This window comes from Meleagris gallopavo, chromosome 11 (genome assembly GCF_000146605.3).
Source record: "Meleagris gallopavo isolate NT-WF06-2002-E0010 breed Aviagen turkey brand Nicholas breeding stock chromosome 11, Turkey_5.1, whole genome shotgun sequence".
In the NCBI taxonomy this organism is placed as follows: Eukaryota; Metazoa; Chordata; class Aves; order Galliformes; family Phasianidae; genus Meleagris; species Meleagris gallopavo.
In genome coordinates this window covers 3,868,995-3,891,008 of record NC_015021.2, presented here as the reverse complement: position 1 = coordinate 3,891,008, position 22,014 = coordinate 3,868,995, and the positions used below count along the sequence as shown (strand labels likewise).

General features: G+C 38.2%; 1 protein-coding gene across 1 annotated transcript; it reads right to left on the bottom strand.

The window, feature by feature from the left end:
* Nucleotides 1-273: 273 nt before the first annotated feature.
* Nucleotides 274-16,582, bottom strand: ATP1B3 (ATPase Na+/K+ transporting subunit beta 3). Its single transcript, XM_010716406.3, has 6 exons — nucleotides 16,429-16,582; nucleotides 11,630-11,737; nucleotides 9,905-10,092; nucleotides 9,367-9,417; nucleotides 4,479-4,565; nucleotides 274-2,585 (listed from the first exon to the last, which is right to left on the bottom strand). The coding sequence occupies exons 1-6, from the start codon at nucleotides 16,493-16,495 to the stop codon at nucleotides 2,415-2,417; spliced, it is 672 nt and encodes a 223-aa protein (XP_010714708.1). The 5' UTR covers nucleotides 16,496-16,582; the 3' UTR covers nucleotides 274-2,414.
* Nucleotides 16,583-22,014: the final 5,432 nt, after the last annotated feature.

Genomic DNA, 22,014 nt, shown 5'->3' with positions numbered 1-22,014 from the left:
CATAGAGTTTACTTAAAGATGCACATGAAGAAAACAAGTAATTCTATAGTCCCCTAACAATCAGTATATCTATTTATAAACTAGACTATTTACTTATTCAAATTATGAAGAATGAAAAAAAAAAGTTCAATTACTTAAGTAGTTTAACATTTGACTCATTACCTACACATATTTTATACGGTATTTTTGGTAACTGAACCTTTTCAAAGTCCCATCCCACCCACAACTGATGATGCCTACGTGAATAAGTAAAAAATACACTTCTACAAGATCTGGGGAGAACAGGAGTTTATTGAATTCTACCTGTCTGAAAAGTGCTGGTGAAGAATTGCCATTTCATGCTTTGTCTATATAAAGAAGTAGAAAGAGAAACTGTTGCAAGTATCAAGTCATTTGAAAACTGAGCATTTCTCTAGAAATTCTTACCATTCCTAAGTGAACACAAATGTGATTTTATTATTATTGTTGTTGTTGTTTTTATACATGATGCTAGTAATTTTCATTTTCAAATGCAACCTCAACACTAAGTTCTGTTAGGCAGTATTGAAATACTTCCAGGCAGCATTAATGTACAGTGAACCAATTAGCGATATCTTCAAGAATCCAGGTATCCCATCTCTAAAACATGATTTAAAACATTAGTAATGGAATATTTTAAAAGAACATTCTTATTCAATATTAATGCATGCTATCATTACAGAAGTACCCATGGCATATTGTGAGGAGCAATGTTTCTTTTGCAGACAACAAAAAAGCATGCTACATGACATTAGTCACTATAAGTCTATTTGTAATGAGGTTCAACATATCATTAAAAGTCCCACTGAGAGTAGCTTCCTCCAAACTTGCACCAGTGTAAGCTTGCACAATTGTTAAAAGTTTGCACTAATGTGGTTTACACTGGCCAAACATTTGGAAAGCAAGTTATGAAGACCGGATCTTTAATTTTAGTAATCATTCTCTTTTTTTTTTTTTAATAAAAACAATATAAGAATTAGGCATAAAAGTGTGTTAGGTAACAAATTTAGGCCACAGTATCACTAACAGAACATAGAGGTATGTATACAAATACTTTTGCTGTAATTTCTAATATATGAGAATGTGGATCATATGCTCAAAAAATAAACCAAACAAAAACCTGGGGAAGAGCTTTGTAAATCCCATGTCAGCAAAACTGCACGAGTTACAACCCAGTACAGTGTGTCAGCTTGGCCTGATGTGAGCAGCAGTCACAAATAAGCCAGACTATTTGTAGCCATCTTAGCAAGTGGACTACTAAAAGAACTGTATGTGAAATGGCCAGTAATCCATACTCCCAGTGAACAGACAATTTGTATACAACAGCTGTGACATCTTTTTTTTTTTTAAAGGCGGATGAGGAAATACACAGAAAATCCAAGATTAAAGAGCAGAAGAAAACATGAAGTATGTTAAAATGATGCAGTGAAATCGTATATAAATTAAACAGGAATGTTTAATCAAGACAACCTCCCAACAGAGGTTCTTCAGAATTTATTCCTTTTGTTTAATTGGAAATACGAAAGTCTATTTCCACAATAGTGAGGCTGTTTCTTTCAAGCAGCCCTGTTGTACAACTGTTACCAGGATTCTAAACAGATTTTAATTGTTTTATATTGATATTTCTGAACTAAAAAGTTTTGAAATACGGTATAGATTTTATTTGTGCTCCACATATTGCAAGCAATTAACAACACAAAGGAAGATTTAATTCCTCAGCTAGAATACCAAACTCTCTACCAAGTATTACAAGTACACAATACTTGCACAGTGACAAGCACAAGAAAGTACTAGGTGAGCACTTACTTTCTGAAATCCATACCAATTCTTAAAATCCATTTTACTTTTCCCACACCAACCAATCTACAATTTAAGGCATCTCCACACAGGCATCCATCCACCCACCCACTCCCATACACACAACTTATGTGGAGGTGTTTACTCTTTCAAAAGAATCACTATGTCAATCAGGTACCATTTATTAATTATCCCTATAACTGTGTCAGCATTGAGATATGACAGTTAAACCAGTGTTAAATCAATACAATATTTACATAGCACAGCACATTAAGCTTGAGACACTCACTTGGGGGATAAAACCACATTTTAGAACAGGACAAAGGTCACCATTATTAAGTGTTTGAAAACAGCTATTTACAGGTCCCTATGACATAACTATGGTCTGTACACTGTTCCAATGGGGCAGGCAAAAGCATGATAGGCATTTATTTTAAGGGATTTCAAACATATGATTTGGAAGCATATTATTATGCTACCCTGAATGCCATAAGCCACCTTAACATTCTCCAAGGTGGTTTCATATCCTAGAATGGCATGTCCAGCTGATACAAAACAGACAACACAACGTTTACTTTGTGGAGAACATTTTTCTCCTGCTATTCAGTCATCTCAACTTTGAAGGCAATTCGTCCCAGAAACTTGTCACGATCATCTTCATTTTTTAAATTAGGTGAGCCCAGGATCTTACACTCAATTGCTATTTCTTCATTGGTACTGTTGGAGTTAATCGCTAGTTGAACAGCCACTAGAGGCTGCAAATAGTGAGCCTAGTAAACAGAAAGATGGGGAAAATATTTGAGATACTGGAGTAAGTGATCTGAATACAATGATTAGCATGAACAATTAACAGTTAGTCTATCAGAACATGTAGGAAAAAAAGATAATTACGAGCCAAACCTTTCAAAGCCCAATCTGACTGAGATAAGACTATTTTTTCCCAGTTAGATAGACAGTCATGTACACATTCTTCATATTACTTTTTAATCAATACGTTCCACTTAATTTGAGTTAATGGCAGCACTCAATATAAAATGCTTGGGGAGAGGAGTGAGAATCAGTATCCTCATTGAACACTACATGTTATCTGAAAAAAGATCCATTCTCTTGGTCAGGCAGTTGTGTTTATCATGCAGAGCAGCAGAAAGGAAATAAGCATTCTGGAGATGCTAGTACTTTTAAAGCTCCTACCCCAGCACAACAACAGTCATACACTTTTAACTCTTTTACAGAATAAAGTAATTCAAAAATTCCACACAGATATGCTGTATAATTTTTGACATATAGCCAAGAATTCAATCCAGACTCTTGAGACCTGTTTAAATACTCAACCTCAAAACTATTCTTGCTGCCTTCTTTTCTACAACATAATGTTATGAGAACTGTGTCTTACGTAAGCAACAAACCCTCAAGCAAGTCTTATCTCCTCCCACGTGACAGAATGAACATGAAATGACATTGAACCATACTCCAAAAGAGAATATCAGTTCTCAGAATAAAAGAGTTTTGCCTGATTTAACTGCTTTCTTTTCATAATCTCACCTCTCCATCAGTATAGCAATAAGACAAGCATTTTATCAGGAAAGATCTTCATCCCATCTTTGGCAGAAACTATTTCCTGATGTATCAATATCTACCAATGCTGTAATTTGCATTTCTTAGAGAACCAATGCTCTTTCACTATTCTTTAATTCCAGGATGGGTTAAAGTACATACTGAGTCTGCCTATCGGAAGCAGAAGTTGACAGCCTTTTCCAAATCTTGTTTATCTAAGAAAATGTATGCTTTATCAATTCAAGAACTCTGGCTGTAAAAGTGAAGACCTAGAATTACACACAAATAAGCTGAAGGCATATGTTGAAGAAAAACTGTCTCCTCATTAGGACAAGTTAAGTAAAGATTAAAAAAAAAGTTACATGAACTTGCTGCAAGTGTATAGTACACTGGAAAAAAACAGCTGACAAATGAATAATTTAGTACCAAAATCACTGCAGGGAAATAAACAACTACTGTAGCATGCTACAGGCCTAAAAATATTCACATTAGGAGAGTTATCTCAAGCTGTTTCAAGAAAAGAAAATACTAGCTAAATTTAAGTTTGAAGAGAAACTAGAGTCTTAACTCTATGTCAATAAAATAGTTGTTTTGTTTTGAAAACCTAAATTGATCAAAATGATAAAATTTAAGTCAGAATAAAATGTGGATAAGGGAGCAAGCAAAGAAAAAATTAAAAATAATAGTAAAACAGAATATAATCCACTACCTTGATGTGCTTCTTTATTAAGCAGAGTGAACAGAAAACATGACTGCAGAGCCATACAGATGTATAAGCAACAATACCATGCTGAACTATAAATTTGATATCCTGTACACAAACCCTATGGGCAGAATTTCAGAAACCACATGGTAATCAAAAGAACCAGTTAAGTTTTTTTGCCTTTTCCTCCAGAACACATTAGTGACCAAGAAATAGTGGATGTCCTTAATAGTGCTACTATACAGCCTTTTATTCATCAGGACAGTGCCTGCTTTATTTCCTTACATCTGTTAAAGGATCTCTCTAATCTCATTAAGCGCTATTCTTTATGAGTACACCTCACTAACATTTTCAGACTTCACTGTCAGAATATTTAGTAAGATGACCATCATTAAAACATACTTACATGCAAGGTTTTTCCATAGTATGGAAAGTACATCAAGTCAATCAAGCCTCCTGAAGGAAAATAATTTATCTCAACTGCGCCTGGTTCCTATGATTGGAGATAACAACAAAATTAAAAGTTACTATCTGCTTGAATAAACACTAATACAAAAATTAGAATTACAATCCAAGATTCCCCTAAAGGAAAAGAAAAACAGCAAAAAAAAACAACTCCAAAAAGTAATAGATTAACTTCCAAAATAGATGAAGTTTTGGCAAGCAGCTACATGCTGCACACATCTGCTACAGAGAAGCTTACTACTAGCAATATTTAAATTAGTAATCACATCGAGGCACTCTGAATTACAGTTCCCCTTACCAGTCAAAGGAAGTCAAATTGCAATGAATATAACAAAAAGAAATCACATATACAAGCTAGAATCCCATGTACCCACAAGCAGGCCTGTATGTTTTGGTGAAGCAACAGCATACCCGTATATAAGACAGGATGAAAACTTGACTGTATAAAGAAATTCAAATTTCAGATTTGAAACAATACAGTCCCAACCTTCCACAATGGCACCTGATTCATAGATTGTTCAGCTACCCTTGAAATACAAGCTACTTAAAAGAAAACCAAACTTTAAAACTATCTTGTTTCTAGAGTTTGCACCAGAGGGAACACTACACATATGTAGCCACTATCACTAGAATTTTCCCTACAGCTCCAAATCTAGTAGCAAGACACTACCGCCAGAGCTGCTGCATGACTTCTAAGGAGTAACCCAATCTGTAAGATACACAACATTTTGTAGATCTTACATGTATGACCGTGTTGTCCCAGACACACGCTATCAGAGTAATGACAAATGCATCTCCATGGATATAATTTACTTTGGGGCAGTGTATCTGGGAAGGATAGCAAATTACTGCAAGTTCAAGTGGCTAGCAAATGCCCAAATCTAAAGTAACTTTCTGTAACAGCTCATTATATGGCCGTAATAGAGAACAATGCCACAAAACACCCTCAAAATGGAAAATAAATCTACAGAATATCATTGCTTGTTCAGTGTAATTCACAACTTTGAGGCGCTTTAGTAACTTTTGTTTTTCTGCTATTACCATTGCCAGTAGCTGCAATTTTTAAAAGCTACTCTACAAAGTTCAGAATACAACTGCAGTAATAGACTTCAGTGAAGAAGAACATAAATAAGGATCAAGAAACAACAGATAATAATCCACAGCCCAAGAATATCTCCTTCTACTACAAAGAAAATACCATATTAGTTTAGGATGTAGTCAGATTATTATTCCTTTGAAATTTAAATTATTGCAAATCCTCAGTATACATTTATTAGATACTTTGGACCTTGAGTTAGCAAATCTAATTGCTAAGTAGAGTTCTGTTGCATATCACCATCAATCTCTATTTTAGTTACAGCTCATGCAGCTGAAAATACTCATTATTGAAATACATTTTTGAAATCATAGTTACAAAACCAGAATACAGAATAACATAAGATAAACAGGAGCAGAGCTTTCTCAAGCAGCTGAACACAATTGCGAGCAGGCACTCATGAACACATAGGCAGTCATCTATCAAGAAAATAGCAGAGAGGTTCTTGAACATGCAGCTGCCTTTCTCATGCAAATGCTGCGCGTTGCATTTTTTTAAATATTAATAATAAAATCTAATAATTAGGATAACTAATCTTTAGATATATTTTTATACAGTAACAGAAAGCTAAGCTAGCTGCATCTGCCAAAAAGTTTCAAGAGCCAATCCATGAGCATCACACTTTTTTTGCTTATCCTGGACACAAAGATTTACAGGCAGTCAGCCAACAAATCTCAAAATCAGACCACTTAGTTGGACAGATAAAGGTAGGCTTCTATCTCACTCAGAAAGGTTTTATCAGGACTTTGTCTTAGAGTAATTTCACAGACACTAAAATGATGCACAGAGACCCAAGATAGAACTTGTGAAAGACTTATTTGTTACCATGAGAAGAAGAAAGGATATTGTACATCCATTTAGACTTACTGTGCAGTTTAAAGCAAAATGTACTGAAATAAGAGCAATATCCATTAATAGAGCCTTTAAAATAACAGAATTCTTTCACACAAGAAAGGGTAAATCAGATGCTATGATGACAATTGCAAGGAAGGTAATCTCACTCACATAACATTCTTCATTCTTGAAAATTAGAAAAAGATGCCTAATACAAAGTGATGGTGATCTCTAAACAGCAGAAATGCAAGTAATTAAGAAATAATTGTATTTGTCTTGTCTGACATTTAAAAAAAAGTGCAAATCTACAGATTTTTGTTCAGTGTACATAGTTCCAACATGAAAGAATGTTGTTGCAAGGTGTTCCAGCACACTTGAAATTGCACACCTCCAGCCCCAGACTAAAGATCTAAAACACTGACCTTCAAACTTCTTGAAAGAACAACCCTTTTTTAGCTTGTTTATCTGTATGGAGACACTTAGGTCTACAACAAATCAGTTCCTTCTGGATGCAGGAGCAAGAACCAGCTGGAATTAGTGCCTTACACTGCAAACATTAACCTCTCTCAGCTACACAAATCACAGTGATGACAGTTTGGAGGTGTGGGGAACAACCCCACCAGTGAAGCATGCTGATTCTGATATCATAAATCTACCTATTTTCTTCTATTCAGAAAAATCCCAAGGGGAAAACACAGGAAGAAGAAATGAGAGTCACTTCATAGAAGAAAACTTGGAAGAACATGAATTTTTAATATTAATTTCCATGCGAAAAATTTAATGATGTTTCATGTGGCAAAGACTGGCGGAATCTGTGGGCAGAAGCTATTAACTCTCTTTTGTATGTAAAAGACTTGGCCTTACAACCAAGGATTACTTTTATTATATTATTTAAAAGTCAGATTGTGTAAAATAAGGCAGTCAGTTCTCCAGATTTCTCCCTAATATGTGTAAAATTCAAACTATAGACAATAATATATATTTTTTTAATTGATCAACAGCAGATCCACAGGTTAAAAATAATAGTTAAAGAAGGTCTTCCCTACAATGAAGAGAACATGACACCAGGATTTCTGCTCTGCTCAATAAAATCATCTTCTAAGCAAAATCCATTCTTGTCGCTCAGATCTTAAAGATTTCTGATGTAAAACTTATAATTATCAGCAAGTTGCACTTGTGCTATGAACTGCACAAATATGCTCCTATGAAGCTAATACCCAGTAAGAGGCTTATTTGGCTTAATTTCTGTTGTACATCCCAATTTTTTTTATCCACATTTGCTGACAGCAACAGAAAAACAAAAACCAACCAAACAAAAAAAAACACTGCAACAGAACACATCAGCTATTTAAAGACTCAGTAAACACCCTGAATAAGAGAAACAACAGACAAGGACAACTGACCTCTACACATCATTCCTGCTATGAGCCAGTATTTAGGGAAGACTCAAATACAGTGGCAGATGCACCTCACTATACATTCATCATAACATATGCTTATTATAGCTTTTAACATCATCTCATAGAACATCCATAAGAAAGCTGAAGTATTACCATTAATATGAAATAGAATCCTCAGTGTTTTACATATAGCTTATAGATGTGCAGTGTTCTTAGCATATCACTAGACATTTCAGGTGGAGATGAAGATGACTGTGCTCAGTGTTGCAATAAGAACTTGGCAGATATAAGAGAAAGTTCCTTCACTGATGACAGCAAGCTGTAAGAAGTTGAAGCTTGATCCCATTATAATGATGACAACAAATGGGATGGCAGAAGGGGCAAGCAACAGAAAAATTAAAAAGAAAGATCAAAGTAGCAAAACAAGACAAGGACTCAATGTGATAGTACTAGAAATGGCAAATTCACCTCAGGAGACCTTAACGACTTCTGATGTGATGAGAGGGAAAAATTTTGTCATTAACTGCCTCAGCTAGAGGAGAACTTGTGTCTGATTTGGGATATGATATTATACAAGAAATGATAAATTGGAGAAGGGAAAGAAGAAAGAAGAAAGATAAACAGTAAACATTGGAAGAACCCAACTGCATTATTGTAGAGAAATTCCTCCAACCGAATATTTTCTAAGAATGACACAACTTTGTTTGCAACAGACTGTCATGGAAAGATCAAAACTTCCTCAGGCTTGACAGAAGTGAAGTATTAAAACCTATGCCCACAACAGATTCCTCTAGTGGAGGCAGGAAAACCTGTGGTATTTGTCCCATCAATTGCTGAAATCCCCCAGCCTATGTAAAGAGCCATGACTCTGTCCCTTGCTGAAGCTACCAACTTACCAAGGCTTTCACTGCTCCCCAAGCAGTCTAGGAGAAATACGCACAAGTCAAAAGTAATTATTATAATTGCCTTAAAAAATTCTGGTAAGCATTTTGTACACAACAAATATTTATAGATTAGCTGTTATTGTAAGTTGCTTATATTTCATTTAAAGACAACTTTTACTTGAACGGTAACAGTGTTAGTTTCCACACTTTGTCTTACCCATCATTTATAAAATTGTCTAAGGTGCACTTGCAGCATGGAGAAAAAAATAAAAATATAGGTTATGAAATGGGAAAACAAAACACAACTCACACTAAATAAATAAAAATAAATATGACAAGTTACACCTATGCATTTCCTCAACTCTGTAGGAAATCAGGTAGCTCAAATACATCTTAAAACAGAAGAACAAAAAAGACAGTATTTTTAATAACTATTCTGAAGAAATTAAAGACAATAAAATTAAACTAGACAAACAGTAAGATGAAAACAAGAAAAAGAGAAGAAAGTTCAACAGAAGACAGTGAAATAAATGTCCCAGCAGTATTTACATTGACTTTTCATCTCAATCGCAAGGAAAATTAACTTCATATTTATCTCCTACATTCAGAACTGACCTTAGATGTACACTGTATATATGGTTCCCCTTCGGGCTTTAATCCAATTATCTGAAAGAGAAAGTTAAAGTATTCACAGATCTTCTTTCTCTCACCAGCTATACATATCAAATTCAAACTTTCTCCCATTTAATAAGACAGTTGATACAGGGAGCACATCTGCCTAGTATTACATTTAGGAAGGACAATTTTAGCTTAGAATAAAGATGTAAAGTATTGTTAAGTTAGAGCTCAAATAGCAGCCATACCCAGAGCTACTTTCTTATTTTACATTAAGCACATAAAATTAATGGCTCAAAACAATTAACTGTTCAAGAAACATAACATCACTGAAAAGTCAAATAGTTATTCAGTCCAATTTTCATCACACTGCAAAGTTAGGAGTTATGGAATCCATGACATTCTAATTGCATTTCTAGAACACAGGAATGAAGTAAAACACAATTAGAAGTAAATTGAATTTGTATTTCAGTCCTTTTCAACAGTGATATTTCATACCTTGCACTGAAAATGAAATTTAAAAGAAGTAGTCACTTACTCTATTCATTTTCACAAGCACGCAGGGAGTTCCTTTAGAATAGCCAAAGGTCTTGTCTTCCTTCCCAGAGCACTGCCCAAGCTCAGAGAGGTTAAATCGACACGCTTTTTTAACAGCAACATCATTCTGATCAAAAACCTTTCCAGGTGTACAGTTTATATTTTGGGATTGCTTCGAATCATCATATGCTACAAAACATAAAAATAGTTTTTAAACCAATTGTATAAAGCACAAAAGTAGACAAAAATTACAGTAATTATATATAAACAGCTGATTTACAGTTATTACTTTTCTAGGAGTTTTCTTAAAGAGTTATTTCAAAGTGCTGTGTCTCCTATTTTCATCTTAAAGGCTTGCCTTCTCAAAGCTTATAAAAAAGCGGCATTCTGGTCAAATGAAAGAATACAAAGTATTTCAAAAGAAATAATGTCCTATTTTTAGGATCATATCAATAATTACTAATTTCTGTACATAATTCTAAAATATGTATTAAAATATAAATAAGTTTTCACCTGGAAACTAGCAATTTTTCCATTGGTATTTTAATAGGAATGTTAACTCTTTTCTAATTAAACACACAGGAAAGCTTCAGGTATTTTAATAGCTAATATTAAACTGTCTCTACATTGCCATCAGGTAGTATAACTGATGTTATAGTAATGTCCAGTTCTGGGACCCAGAACACAAGAAGGACATGGAGCTGTTGGAGCAGGTCCAGAGGAGGGCCACAAAGATGATCAGAGGGCTGGAGCACCTCCCCTACAAGGACAGAGAGAGAGCTGGAGCTATTCAGCCTGTAGAAGAGAAGGCTCTGAGGGGACCTTATAGCAGCCTTCCAATAACTGAAGGGGGCCTGAAGAAAAACTAGGGAGGGCCTTTTTATAAGGCAGGTAGCAATAGGACAAGGGGAAACAGCTTTAAACTGGAAGAGGGTAGATTTAGACTAGACATTAGGAAGAAATTCCTTACTGTGAGAGTGGTTAGACATGGGAACAGTTGCCCAGTGAGGCTGTGGATGCTCCCTCCCTGGAAGCATTCAAGGCCACAGTGGATGGATGGAGCTTTGAGGAACCTGATCTAGTGGGAGGTATCCCTGTCTATAGCAGGGAGTTAGAAATACATGATTTTAAGTGTCCCTTCCAACCCAAATCATTCTATGATTCTACAATCACAAGTGATTCTTGCTCGAGTTTCACAAACACGTGGATCATATTATCACAAGTGCTCATCTATTCAGCCCTTAACACATTTTATTTTTTTCCTGAAGATAGCTAAGCATAAGATAAAACAGAAGCAGGGTAATAAATGTTCATTCTCAGCCTGAAAGTCCCCAACTCAGCATCAAATAGAGCATTCTTCCTAGGAACCCCCTCCCTAGGGCTCTGAAAGAAACACCTACTCAAGGCTTTCAGATAGCACCACCACTACCAACCCAGATAGGCTCAGGCATAGCTTGTGTATCTGAGGAAGCATCTCATGCAAAAGGTGTGATTCTACAGAACCTCCTCAGTTCTAACTTAAACTTTTGAGGGGCGCAGTTTCCCTGTCAAATATTTTTTATTACCTTTACATTTTTCTGTAAATTACATACCTTAAAAACATATTTATCTAGAGTAAGCCTGAACTTTCATTAGTTTTCATTAGTAATTACTAACTGCAAGTGAAAAATTAAATTAATGTACCAAACATTAAGATTCCTAAACTGCTTGGTTATCAGTAACTTACTTTCAAGAAATTTTCTAAGTGTAGAAACATATTCTGCATACGACTGGGCGTCACTCTTGTTAAAGTAAAATTCCAGTGCAGTGTCTGGCTTTGGTGAAATCATAAGCCCTTAAAAAGAAAAAGAACAAGTAAAGAACTAAACAACTTCTCATCCCCATATCACTCTAATCTTCTCAAATTTCACATCCATAAGATGAAAAATACCCACATGAAAAGAAACACTGATGTCTCCCCTGTATTCCACATAACTGGAAAGCAGTTTGTTTCAAATCAGGTACTAAAAATCAACACTACTCTATGTGAATTAAGACTTGAATTCAGTCCAACATGACTACAATTCACAAACTAAACCCAACTGATTAGAAATAGCAAAATCAGAAACTTCAATCACTTCCATTTAATTTTATCGATTCACTTCACATTTTCAATATCCTTCAAGTTAGACTAATTAGAAAAAAAAAAAACAGCCAAAGCCACACTCAGAAACCATCCAGTTAAAAATAAGCTTCAATGCTTTAGACAAGATTTGAGGGCTGCTCCGTAAGTAATGTCTCCTATTTTGTTATGTTGTCCCATGATGTCAGAAGTGGGCGTTGGCAGTACAGCAGCAGAAGCTGAACCTTCCCACCAATATTCCATTACATTTTGTTGTCTCATAACTGATGGCAGCAGAGGGGCAGCCCAACAGAATGGCATGGAAGTGTGTATGAATTTCTCCATGTGGAAGAAATTGCACCCACTGACATTCGCTGACATTTGCTGCACATTCACGGAGACCCAACAGCGGATGTGAGCACAGTGAGGCAGTGCGTGGTGTGTTTCAGCAGTAGACCATCTCCACTGGTACAAATATTTATGAGCACAACATACAGGTTGTTGGTCATCACTGGCAAAAATACACAGCTACTGGTGTTGGCTACATTGAAAAATAGTGCTTTGTAGCTGAGAATTTGTTCTATCAACTAGTGAGTGTTATCGTGCTCTTTGTATCTGTAGCAGTTTCCATGGAAATAATAAATAGGAGGCATTACTTCCAGGGCAATGTAAAATGGAGCAAAACCATATTAATCTCATAGACACCCACAAGAAACAAAGCTTCTTGTTTTTGTAAAAAAACAACTTTATAATGCATAAAGACGGCTTACATTTTTTCCCAAACAAAACACACCCAGTTAGTCTTTCCTTTATTCCTTCTCCATCAGATGTAGTCTTTCACAGATAATACCAGAGAACGTGCTAAGCCACTGCACACGTGTCACTGCACATGGGCACGGGCGTGCTAACCATGGTGAACTGTCTGACAGCCTCCTGCACTGGCCCTGCAGCAGTCAGGGCTGCTCCCAGCCGCGTTACAGCAGCGCTGCCACCTTCCATCTGCTGCCCTTGGCTGGCTCCTGGTGCCAGAGCTGGAACAGGAACCATCTGCAGAGCAGGGCCAAGGCTAGCAAGAGAATGGCTGCAGCATGCTCGAATCAGGCTTTGCACTGAAGGGTGAAAGAAGCAGACAGTGATATGGAGTTTGGCCTCTTGATAAGAGCCGAACTGTCCTTCCCAGGATATGGGTAAAAATAAGGTACAGGGGTAATCATCTCTTCAGTTACAGCTGAGATCTAAGACTGCAATTCTACCCAAAATAGTATTGTGTATTTTGTTTGTTTGTTTTCTATCCACATTAGATTTCTTTTAGGTTAGAATACCAAAATGGTTAGATCAATGTCAAATTTGGCACAACAGAAGCAGTACAATTGCAGCAGTGACTAATTGCATCTCCTTAGGATGCCATGTAGTTTCCTATCATCTGACAAAACTAATTAAAACCAGATTCCCAAGTGAATAAAAGCTTAAGGCAAAAACCTTATCACCCGATGTTAAAAAATAAAAATCAAATCAGGCCTTCTTTATACAAAATAAAGATTTAAGAATACAACACTGCAGTAGAAAGAGAAAGCTGGAGAATTTGTCTTAATGAAGGATTCTTAATGCACCACAGTTAATCAGTGAGTAAGCTCTTGGAAAGCATTCAGCAGGAGCAATTAAGCAACCCTGGTCTATGAAGGATTCACCTACAGAAGTGACTGGGTTTCTCATTTGATAGCAGAAGTTATTACAAATACTTTAAACTGGGAAATAAAAAGACATACACTATACATTTATCACAGACAAACACCGTTCAGATTCTAAAATTATGCACAAGTTTAACAATTTCTTTAATTTTTCAGTAGGCTTTCCAAAAAATAATAATAATCAAATTCTTCATTTTACATCAGCAGCAGTTAAATTGTTTCCAGGAAAGCCACAACTAAATGCTTTTGATGGACATAAATTAAAAATACCAATTTTTTTACTGCCAATTACTTTGCACCATTAGTAATCTTCAGAGCACCATACTGAGCTGGGATTCAAGAAAACACAAGGTAATGAGCAACAGGGCTGAAGAGTCATGGTGTTTTGGGGAAGGATATTACTTACATGTACGTGAGTGTGTGTATATTTATTTATTGGTAATGTATATACATACACACAAGTAATATACATACATATATATACATACACACACATACATTTATACTGTAAATGAAAGACTTAGATGCTGTTTTTCAAAGTGAATATGACAAAGTAACTAAAGTAGTCATCAATGAATGAAACAGTAATTTGAACAGACTCATTGCTTCAGGGGAGCTTCAAAAATATCCCAAGAGGAAAGGACTGCTCCAATTCTGGTTTGTCACAGTCTGCCTAGAGACTACGATGGAATGTCTGCAGAAACAGCTATTTGTAGGACTGAAGCACAGACCAGGAGAGATGCAGGATATGGAGCCTTCAAGGAGGAACAGAATTAGCAGTTTTGACATAAGATTATATTGAGTACAGTAACAGATCAGTCATCAACAACTCCAAGAGATTGTTTTTTTAAATGTTTTAAAATCATCTGGATTTGATTGATTTTATTATATCCCAGTGCATGTTACAAGCCAAATACCAATTATAAAATCAATCAATCTGTGAGATTTCCAAATATGTTTAACACAAGAAAAACCTTTAACCTACGCCATCCAGGTTTTGTGTGTTTAATTTATTAAAGTTTTACAGCCAGGAGCATGACATGTTTCACTGCAAGTGAAAAATGACACAGTTAAGGCAAAACATTAAAACAGAGATAAGCAATTTCATTGTATTTAATTATTCATATATGAAAGCTATCATTAATTAAAAAATGAAATTCAGAAATATTTTAGGAATTCCTAAGTTAAAAACTAACTGTGGGATAAATACTTCTCTAAACAAAGATCCTCTGTGACATTTCAAAACAAAGAGGATTAATAACCCAAACTGCAAGAGAGAAAATGTCATTAGGTCAGAATTGAGTCCTTAGCTAGGCACAGCTCTACTTGCTACCAATGCTCTGACTATCACAGAGGAGATGGGAAGAAGGATAAATGGCCAAGCAAGCTTCTTCTTTTAAATGGGTCATTTATTTTTGTTGTTGTTCTTTCAAGAATTCCTCCCATTCTTAGCTTGAAAGAGCTGTACGGATCCTTAAGAATCCCACGTGGTAAGAAGACACCTGTTACAGCTGGCCTGAATACCACATCAAAGCAAACCCTGCTCAAAATCCAGAGAGATTTGTCACACCCGCCTAGTTGCTACTCGCTCACACAATTACTGTTTCAAGTTCTAATGCAGTTGCAAGATGTTGCTGGATTTTATGGGCTTGGAGTTCAGAAAGATTAAAAAGTCATTTAAAAACATACTCTAACTTTCACCAAAGTATTAACATTGCGCAGCAATTTAGTTTGTTGATGATATTTTTATATAAACTTGGTCCCTAAACCAAATTATAGGATTTGAGAGCTATTTCCAAATTTTCACGTGGCCCAATCATTTAAATTACATATCCAAATCATATACATATACATTCATAAGAAACAGTATCTGGAAGACACAAATCTCTTTGGCATTAGGTAAAAACAAGTTTTAAATCTTTCACAGCACAACCCCTCCTTTCTCCCCCAGCACACAAATACATTATATATTTAAACAAATCTAAAACAACAGAAACAAAGAAAAAATACCACCCACAATATTCTCATTATCCATTCTTATTTGTGCAGAATCGCTTTACTTTCACGTTTATCTCCTTGAAGCAGCCCAGTGTAGCAAGGCCCCGTGTCTAGTGGCACCTACATATCACATGTAATTGACTTCACTGCAAAGCCCCACCCTCCCTCATCAATGGATCCCTACGTAATAGGTCAACAACCACTGCAATCTACAGACATTCCATGTCTGCTGAAAGCCAACTAATATAAAACCAAAACTTTGAAAACTGTAGCCAGAACTCTTCCCACTGTAGCCCTTACTCTAGAGCAGACTACCCCATAATATAACCTTCCTGCTTTCTGTGAAGTATCAAATACTTATCACAGGTGGCCTTCCATCTGATCCAACACAACTGGTTTACAGTTGCTCTAAAGGATGATGGTCAGATGATGATCCCACTTTCACAACAGAATAGTGACCAGATGAGAAGGGAAAAATGCAGTCAAAACATCTGACAAATACAACTGAAGAAATAATACAGGAAAATAAGCAACAGTTACCCTCTATGCACAAAGAGCTGTTGACTGAATTTGTACTATACATAATGTGTCTCACACTGAGTTTTTCCTTTGAAACTTCCAAGTAACTGAATAATAAACACAGTTTCTCATAGGCAGTTCCTACTTAAAACAAAGTCACAAGTAAGACTTGGCTGTTAAACCAGAACTGAGTTTATGAAGAGATAAATACACTGTTACCTGGACTAGAAATCCGGTCACGGTATTTTGGAATGTCATTGCTCAGTGTCTGAAGCATAACCCACATTGTGAACGTGAAGAGTGCTGCTAGGAAGCCATAAAATACCAGATAGAATAATAAGATCAAACCTGTAAAGAAAAGATAGAATTATTATTTTTGCTTCAGCTAATTCCTTGATCTATTCTGAAAATACAAATAGGAAATAAGCAACACAGCGCTTGATCTTTTGGTGGAGTCTTTTCCACAAGACCCTTGTTGCTCCCACTGGTAGCTGCCAGGCACTGTGTCCCTGGCATGCAGACATACTGCCCAGTGCTGGAAAGTTCTCTTCGTACTTTCTGGCTCTCACAGGGTAAGATCTGGCATTTTGGCATCTTTAAGAAAAGCATTAACAACCACTCTGGGCCCTAATGGGAAGCTAATGAAAAAGACTAAGCAGACCACTCCAGCTCCGTTTGCTCAAGGGAATTAGAGTTTTACAGCTGGAAAGGAAGGGGTGGTGGGGAGATGAAAGATCTGAACGAAAAGAAGTTGTTGTTCCTGATCCAGTGGGAGAAGGAATAGAGAGTAATGGGTGATTCAATAGCACGCTCAGTACATGAGAGTACTCCACACAGCACGGTGCTCATTCACACACATAATTCCTCCTACAACAGACTTCTCAAGGTGAAAAACCTTGAGAAGGTTCGCATGGCTCTGAGAGCACGCCAAGAGCACACCATGCCTTCTGTTCTGACTTGCCCTAAGCCTGCCTAGCATGTCCACCTGCTGTACAGATCTACCCGAGGGATCCAGCAACGTGCCTGGGAAACAGGCATTGCTGACTCCAACCTGACAGTCCCTTGAGAGGGCCTCAAAACCCGAGGAAAGCCTCCAGATTGCCTATTGCTACCCTGTGTTTGTCCATCGCTGAGCCGCAACAAATTGTTAAGTGAGAACACTATAGGAAAATGGGTAGAGAATTACTGTCATCAATAATTTTTTTTTTATTTCTCGTTATTTTTTTCACCCCGTTTGTCATTGTGCACACACAGAGGTGGGCTCTGGATACAAGCTGTTTATTAAAAAGACAAGGTAATAGGGTCAAAGCTAAAATATTACATTAGAGATGAAGGGGACTCAGCCTATCTCAAGATTTTCTGAGGACCTTGTCCTTCTCTGAGACATGATGCACAACTCTAATTTAAAGATCCTTAACTTCAAAGCTCATTAACCTTCAATAACAGTTTTCAGACAAGTTTTTATATTCTTGCATCATTTGGTGGATGCACATTAGCATGTTTCATTCACATTCAGACCTTCTGAACGTGTGCATTGATAACTTCAGTTAAATGACCTTCTAAAACTGAGGTTTACCTGGAGACATTTCCTGATCGAAGACAAATAACACATCAAAGTCATTACCCAACATTCCACCACCAACACATGATTATAGGAGAGGTTCAAGTGCAGTTTTCTTCCATAGAAAAGGAAAACACAAAAGCAAAAGTGGCAGTGCCCAGTGATGAGTCCTGTCTGCTGTGGGATGACAGAAGGAAGCCTAAGCTCTAGCTCCTGCCCCAGAAACCACATGCCTTTTGTCACCAGTAGGCCACGACAACAGGAGATACAAGTGTCTGTATTACTCCTGAAAGAATCCAGTGTACATACACAACAGTAATTAGGTGGTTCCCAAATCGTCGTTACCATAACAAAAGTTCTCTGCAGCAACCAGCTGAACATTACAGGATATTGATTTTGATCAATTGATACTGATCAATTTCACATGCTGAGAAAGTTGCTTACCAACCTGCAATAATACAAAAGCAATCAGCTATTCAAGAAACATCTGGAAACTACTGATACACAATATACAACACAGTGATTTGAAGTTATATAGCAAAGTACCTGAAACAACACAGGAATAGTCTTGTGCCCTACTGAAGAAGCTAGACGTCTATTATAAACTATTTTTAAGGCTACTTAGAAGCTGAAAAGACATATAAATCAAGCAGTGCAAATCCTCATCAATAAAGACCATTACAGAAATTGCACCTGTATTTGTGACTCTGGCAATTTGCTTTATCTATAAGCTTTACAATTGCATAACTGAATCCAAAACAGAGCAATGATCTGATGAATACTCCATGCACTTTGGATATCATAAAATGAATTAAAAAACCCAAAATCTTTGGACAGTTATCTTTTCCAGGATCTCGAAAATCAACTTAAACCCATTCTGGTCCACATCCCTCATCTCACAGAGCTGTAGAACTCTACGAGGAAACAGCCCCTGCTGTTCCTGCCTCACTCACCAGGTGCAGCAGCAGCAGGGCGAGGAAGACCCTACTTGTTTCACAGTCTGGAGAACACCACTAGCTCTCCCAGTACAGCAAAAACATGTATGCACACAGAAAGACGACTTTTAATTTAAGACAGCTTGTAAGCACACTGCAGAACACTGTCCATTAGAATAAAGTACCCCATCTATGCTTCTTTGCCTCATTAAAAAGAAAGAAAAAAATGGGGAGGGAGGGGGAAAAAAAAAAAAAAACTTGCAAGGGCACCAAACTAAGCAAGCTGAACTTTGTGAGCCTATTAGTATTAATTATCCTAAGCTAATCACAAAGAACAAGCCATTACTTGTCAAGAAGCTCAGCCAAAATAACTTCACATCACGCTGGACTTCTTGTCAGGAAATGAGAACTGCCCAACTCACAATGGAAGGCACTTCTCCACAGCTATCCCAAGCACAGCCACCACTCAGCTCATTCCATGGTTTGTAGGACTGCCACGCACAGCTGTGCACCAAACCCTTCAAGTCTCTCACCGATGAGCACTAATACTAACACAGAAAGCCACAGGGATCATATCCATATTCTGCACTGGAAAGTACTGGAAAACTGCTCTTTCTGAACCAACGCATTGGTGTCAGCATTACCTGGTGTTCATTGCAACAATCAAAACTAAATGTTCATTGCAACAATCAAAATTAAAATGTCTGACTCCAGTAAAAGGTCAAGATACCCAAAATCTGGCCATGATCTCCATGACAAATACAGGCTTTCCAAACATCACATGGCAAAGCGATAAACATCTAGTCAATATGGCACAAACCAGCCTGGCAGATCTGCCTACATGTCATATGCAGGTAGCTATTTACACGCATTAATATAAATGCACAACAGACCTTAACGCAACTGTGTGACATTACCTGCACCAACAAAATGAAACGTTGTCTTTATGGCTGTATACTTTACATGCTGCACGATCTCCTTGTCTCTCGAATTGTTCTTCAGCAGGTCCTACTAGAGATATTGCAGCAGGTAAGTCTGTGACTGGTGATTCCCACCAACATTAAGGCGGCCTTCTGGCCCACCTGCTTTATACCAACACATCCATGCACATTTTGACAGCACATTCAGTGCTGTGCATCCCAGCAAGAACACAGTGATGACCAAACAAAGCAAATCTGAATCCTGTTTTTTGTTACTTTTATTTGCTTTATGCCTTAACTTCAAGCACATATCTGCACTGAAGGCCAGAATTTATACACTGTCCAAGACAACATCATAGCTACCTTGAACACCCTGACAGGACTAGCTTCAGGCTTCGCCAGGCCTGACATGACATCACAGGCCTGACCACAGCTTCGGTACTGCTGGAGTCTAGCAGTGATCTCACTCAGCATTCTTGCTGCAGCCTCAGGCAGGCACAGCATCTTGTCATTACATGTAGAGCAGATACCAATCTTCTCTTTCCTTACAGGAAAGACCCTGTGGCTGTGCTCCAAGTTCTCCTCTCTTTGCCCTGTTCATTACACCCTGTGCAGAACCCCAGCACCGATCCTCCTTCTCTTGATGTTTTCGAGGACTGTGTGTGCCTTGCAGCTGAGAACTTCACAAACTTAAGTCATCCATCATTAATTTCCAATATTTCCTCTAGCCACATAAAGCTGCTAACTGACTTGCGGTCACAATTTTGATCAGCCTCCAGGACTGCCTTAGACCAGGACAACAAACACACATACAGCATATAGTTATTTAATAATTTCTTTACTTATTTTTGAGAAGAAACTGTCTTGAGACAAAAGAAATATGCCAGGAAGAATCGGAGCCAGCTGAATTCCTACCACGCTGTCCCTGGAGACAACACGGCCCAGCAGACAGGCAGCAAAACAGCCAGAGCCACTCCCGCCTCCCCCCAGGGAGCCCAGCAGCCACAGGGGAGCAGCAGTCAGAGGGAAAGCTCTCAGAGCACACACTGATGCAAAAGCAGAAGTGAGACTGAACCCTGCGTATTCTCCATTAGCAGAAGCACTCAGCGAGTGTTCTGCAGTTAAAAACAAAAGAAATGCTACTTTGTGGATGCTAGGGGGACCAAGACATCAAGTACTGAACTCCCCAGAACATATATCACATCTTAACAGAGCCAAAATTATTTTTACTTAATATACACAGACAGGTAATTTAAATAAGCACGAGATATTACTTGCAAAACATCAGGACAAACATTGACAAAAAATTACAGTGACATTTAATAGTGTTGTTAATCAGTCACCTCTTCACATATACCTAAGTGAACGTTACACCACAAGGCACACGTCAATCATCTAAACCCCTTAAGAAAGCTTATAAAATATCATTTATTTGAACCGCTATGTAAGCTTATGTGCACTTTCTGGACGTAGAAAAGTATCTTTTATCAAGCCAGCTGGCTTCGAAACAAAATAACAGCTCAATTACCCACTAGTTCTATTAGCTACAAAGTGTTATCTATTGGCCTTGGACTGGCAACACTGTAAGTGATTTATCCCTCAGGTTCCAACAAGAAGGTTGTTTCAGGATCCCTGTTTTCCCAGTTCCAGCTATCAGTGACATGCCCACGGCCCTTGTGCCCGTCACAGTCACGGCACAGCCTCCTGCTCACCGCACGCCCATTCGCGCTGCCCACGCGCTTGAGGAAACCTGCCTGCACGGGGACGACTGGGCCCAGCAGAGTGGAAATTTCCTCTCCCTTACTATGCAGGCGGCAGAGCAGCCCGCGAGCTCTTATTTCCATCTGAATGGAGGGCAGCTCACGTCGGAGCAGGGCCCTCTCCTGACGGACAGACGTCGGCGGCGCAGAGCGCGGCCTTCTCCAGGCTCCTCCTCGGATTTCGACATCAGCATCCATCGAGGCGGTGTCAAGGCCCGGCCGCGCTGGCCCGGCGCTGATGCCACGCTGCGAGCCTTGTTGGTTCTGTAAGCACAGCACTGAGGCAGCCCTGCCACATCCGAGCTCTGGGAGGGGACGCGGCGTTTTCTCAACTCGGTAAATGCGTCCCGTGAAGGCTGAAGCAACATCCCCATATTAAGTGTTCGTACGGCCGGCTGATACGAAAAAACACGCTGGGAAAGCCTAAATATTTGTGCTGGAAGGAGCGAGGTTGTGACAGCGGGCCGCAACCGGGCCGGCTACCTGAGCGGGCCGCCCGGAGCCGCTTTTAAGGAAACCAGAGAGCGCGGCAGCCCCGAGCCGAGACCAATTGGGCGCGGAGCCGCAGGACGGCGGTCCTTTCGCCAGCGCTGCAGAACGCGGAGCGGAAACTTTCCCGCTCGACGGCC

Bases quoted from the DNA above. Each gene is read 5' to 3' on its own strand.
- ATP1B3 (XM_010716406.3), bottom strand. From the start codon at position 16,495: ATGTGGGTTATGCTTCAGACACTGAGCAATGACATTCCAAAATACCGT. The intron at 10,093-11,629 runs GTAAGTTACTGA...TATGTTTTGTAG, and splicing joins ACTTAGAAAATTTCTTGAAA to CATATGATGATTCGAAGCAA. The intron at 4,566-9,366 runs GTCAGTTCTGAA...CTCCAATCATAG, and splicing joins ATATACAGTGTACATCTAAG to GAACCAGGCGCAGTTGAGAT.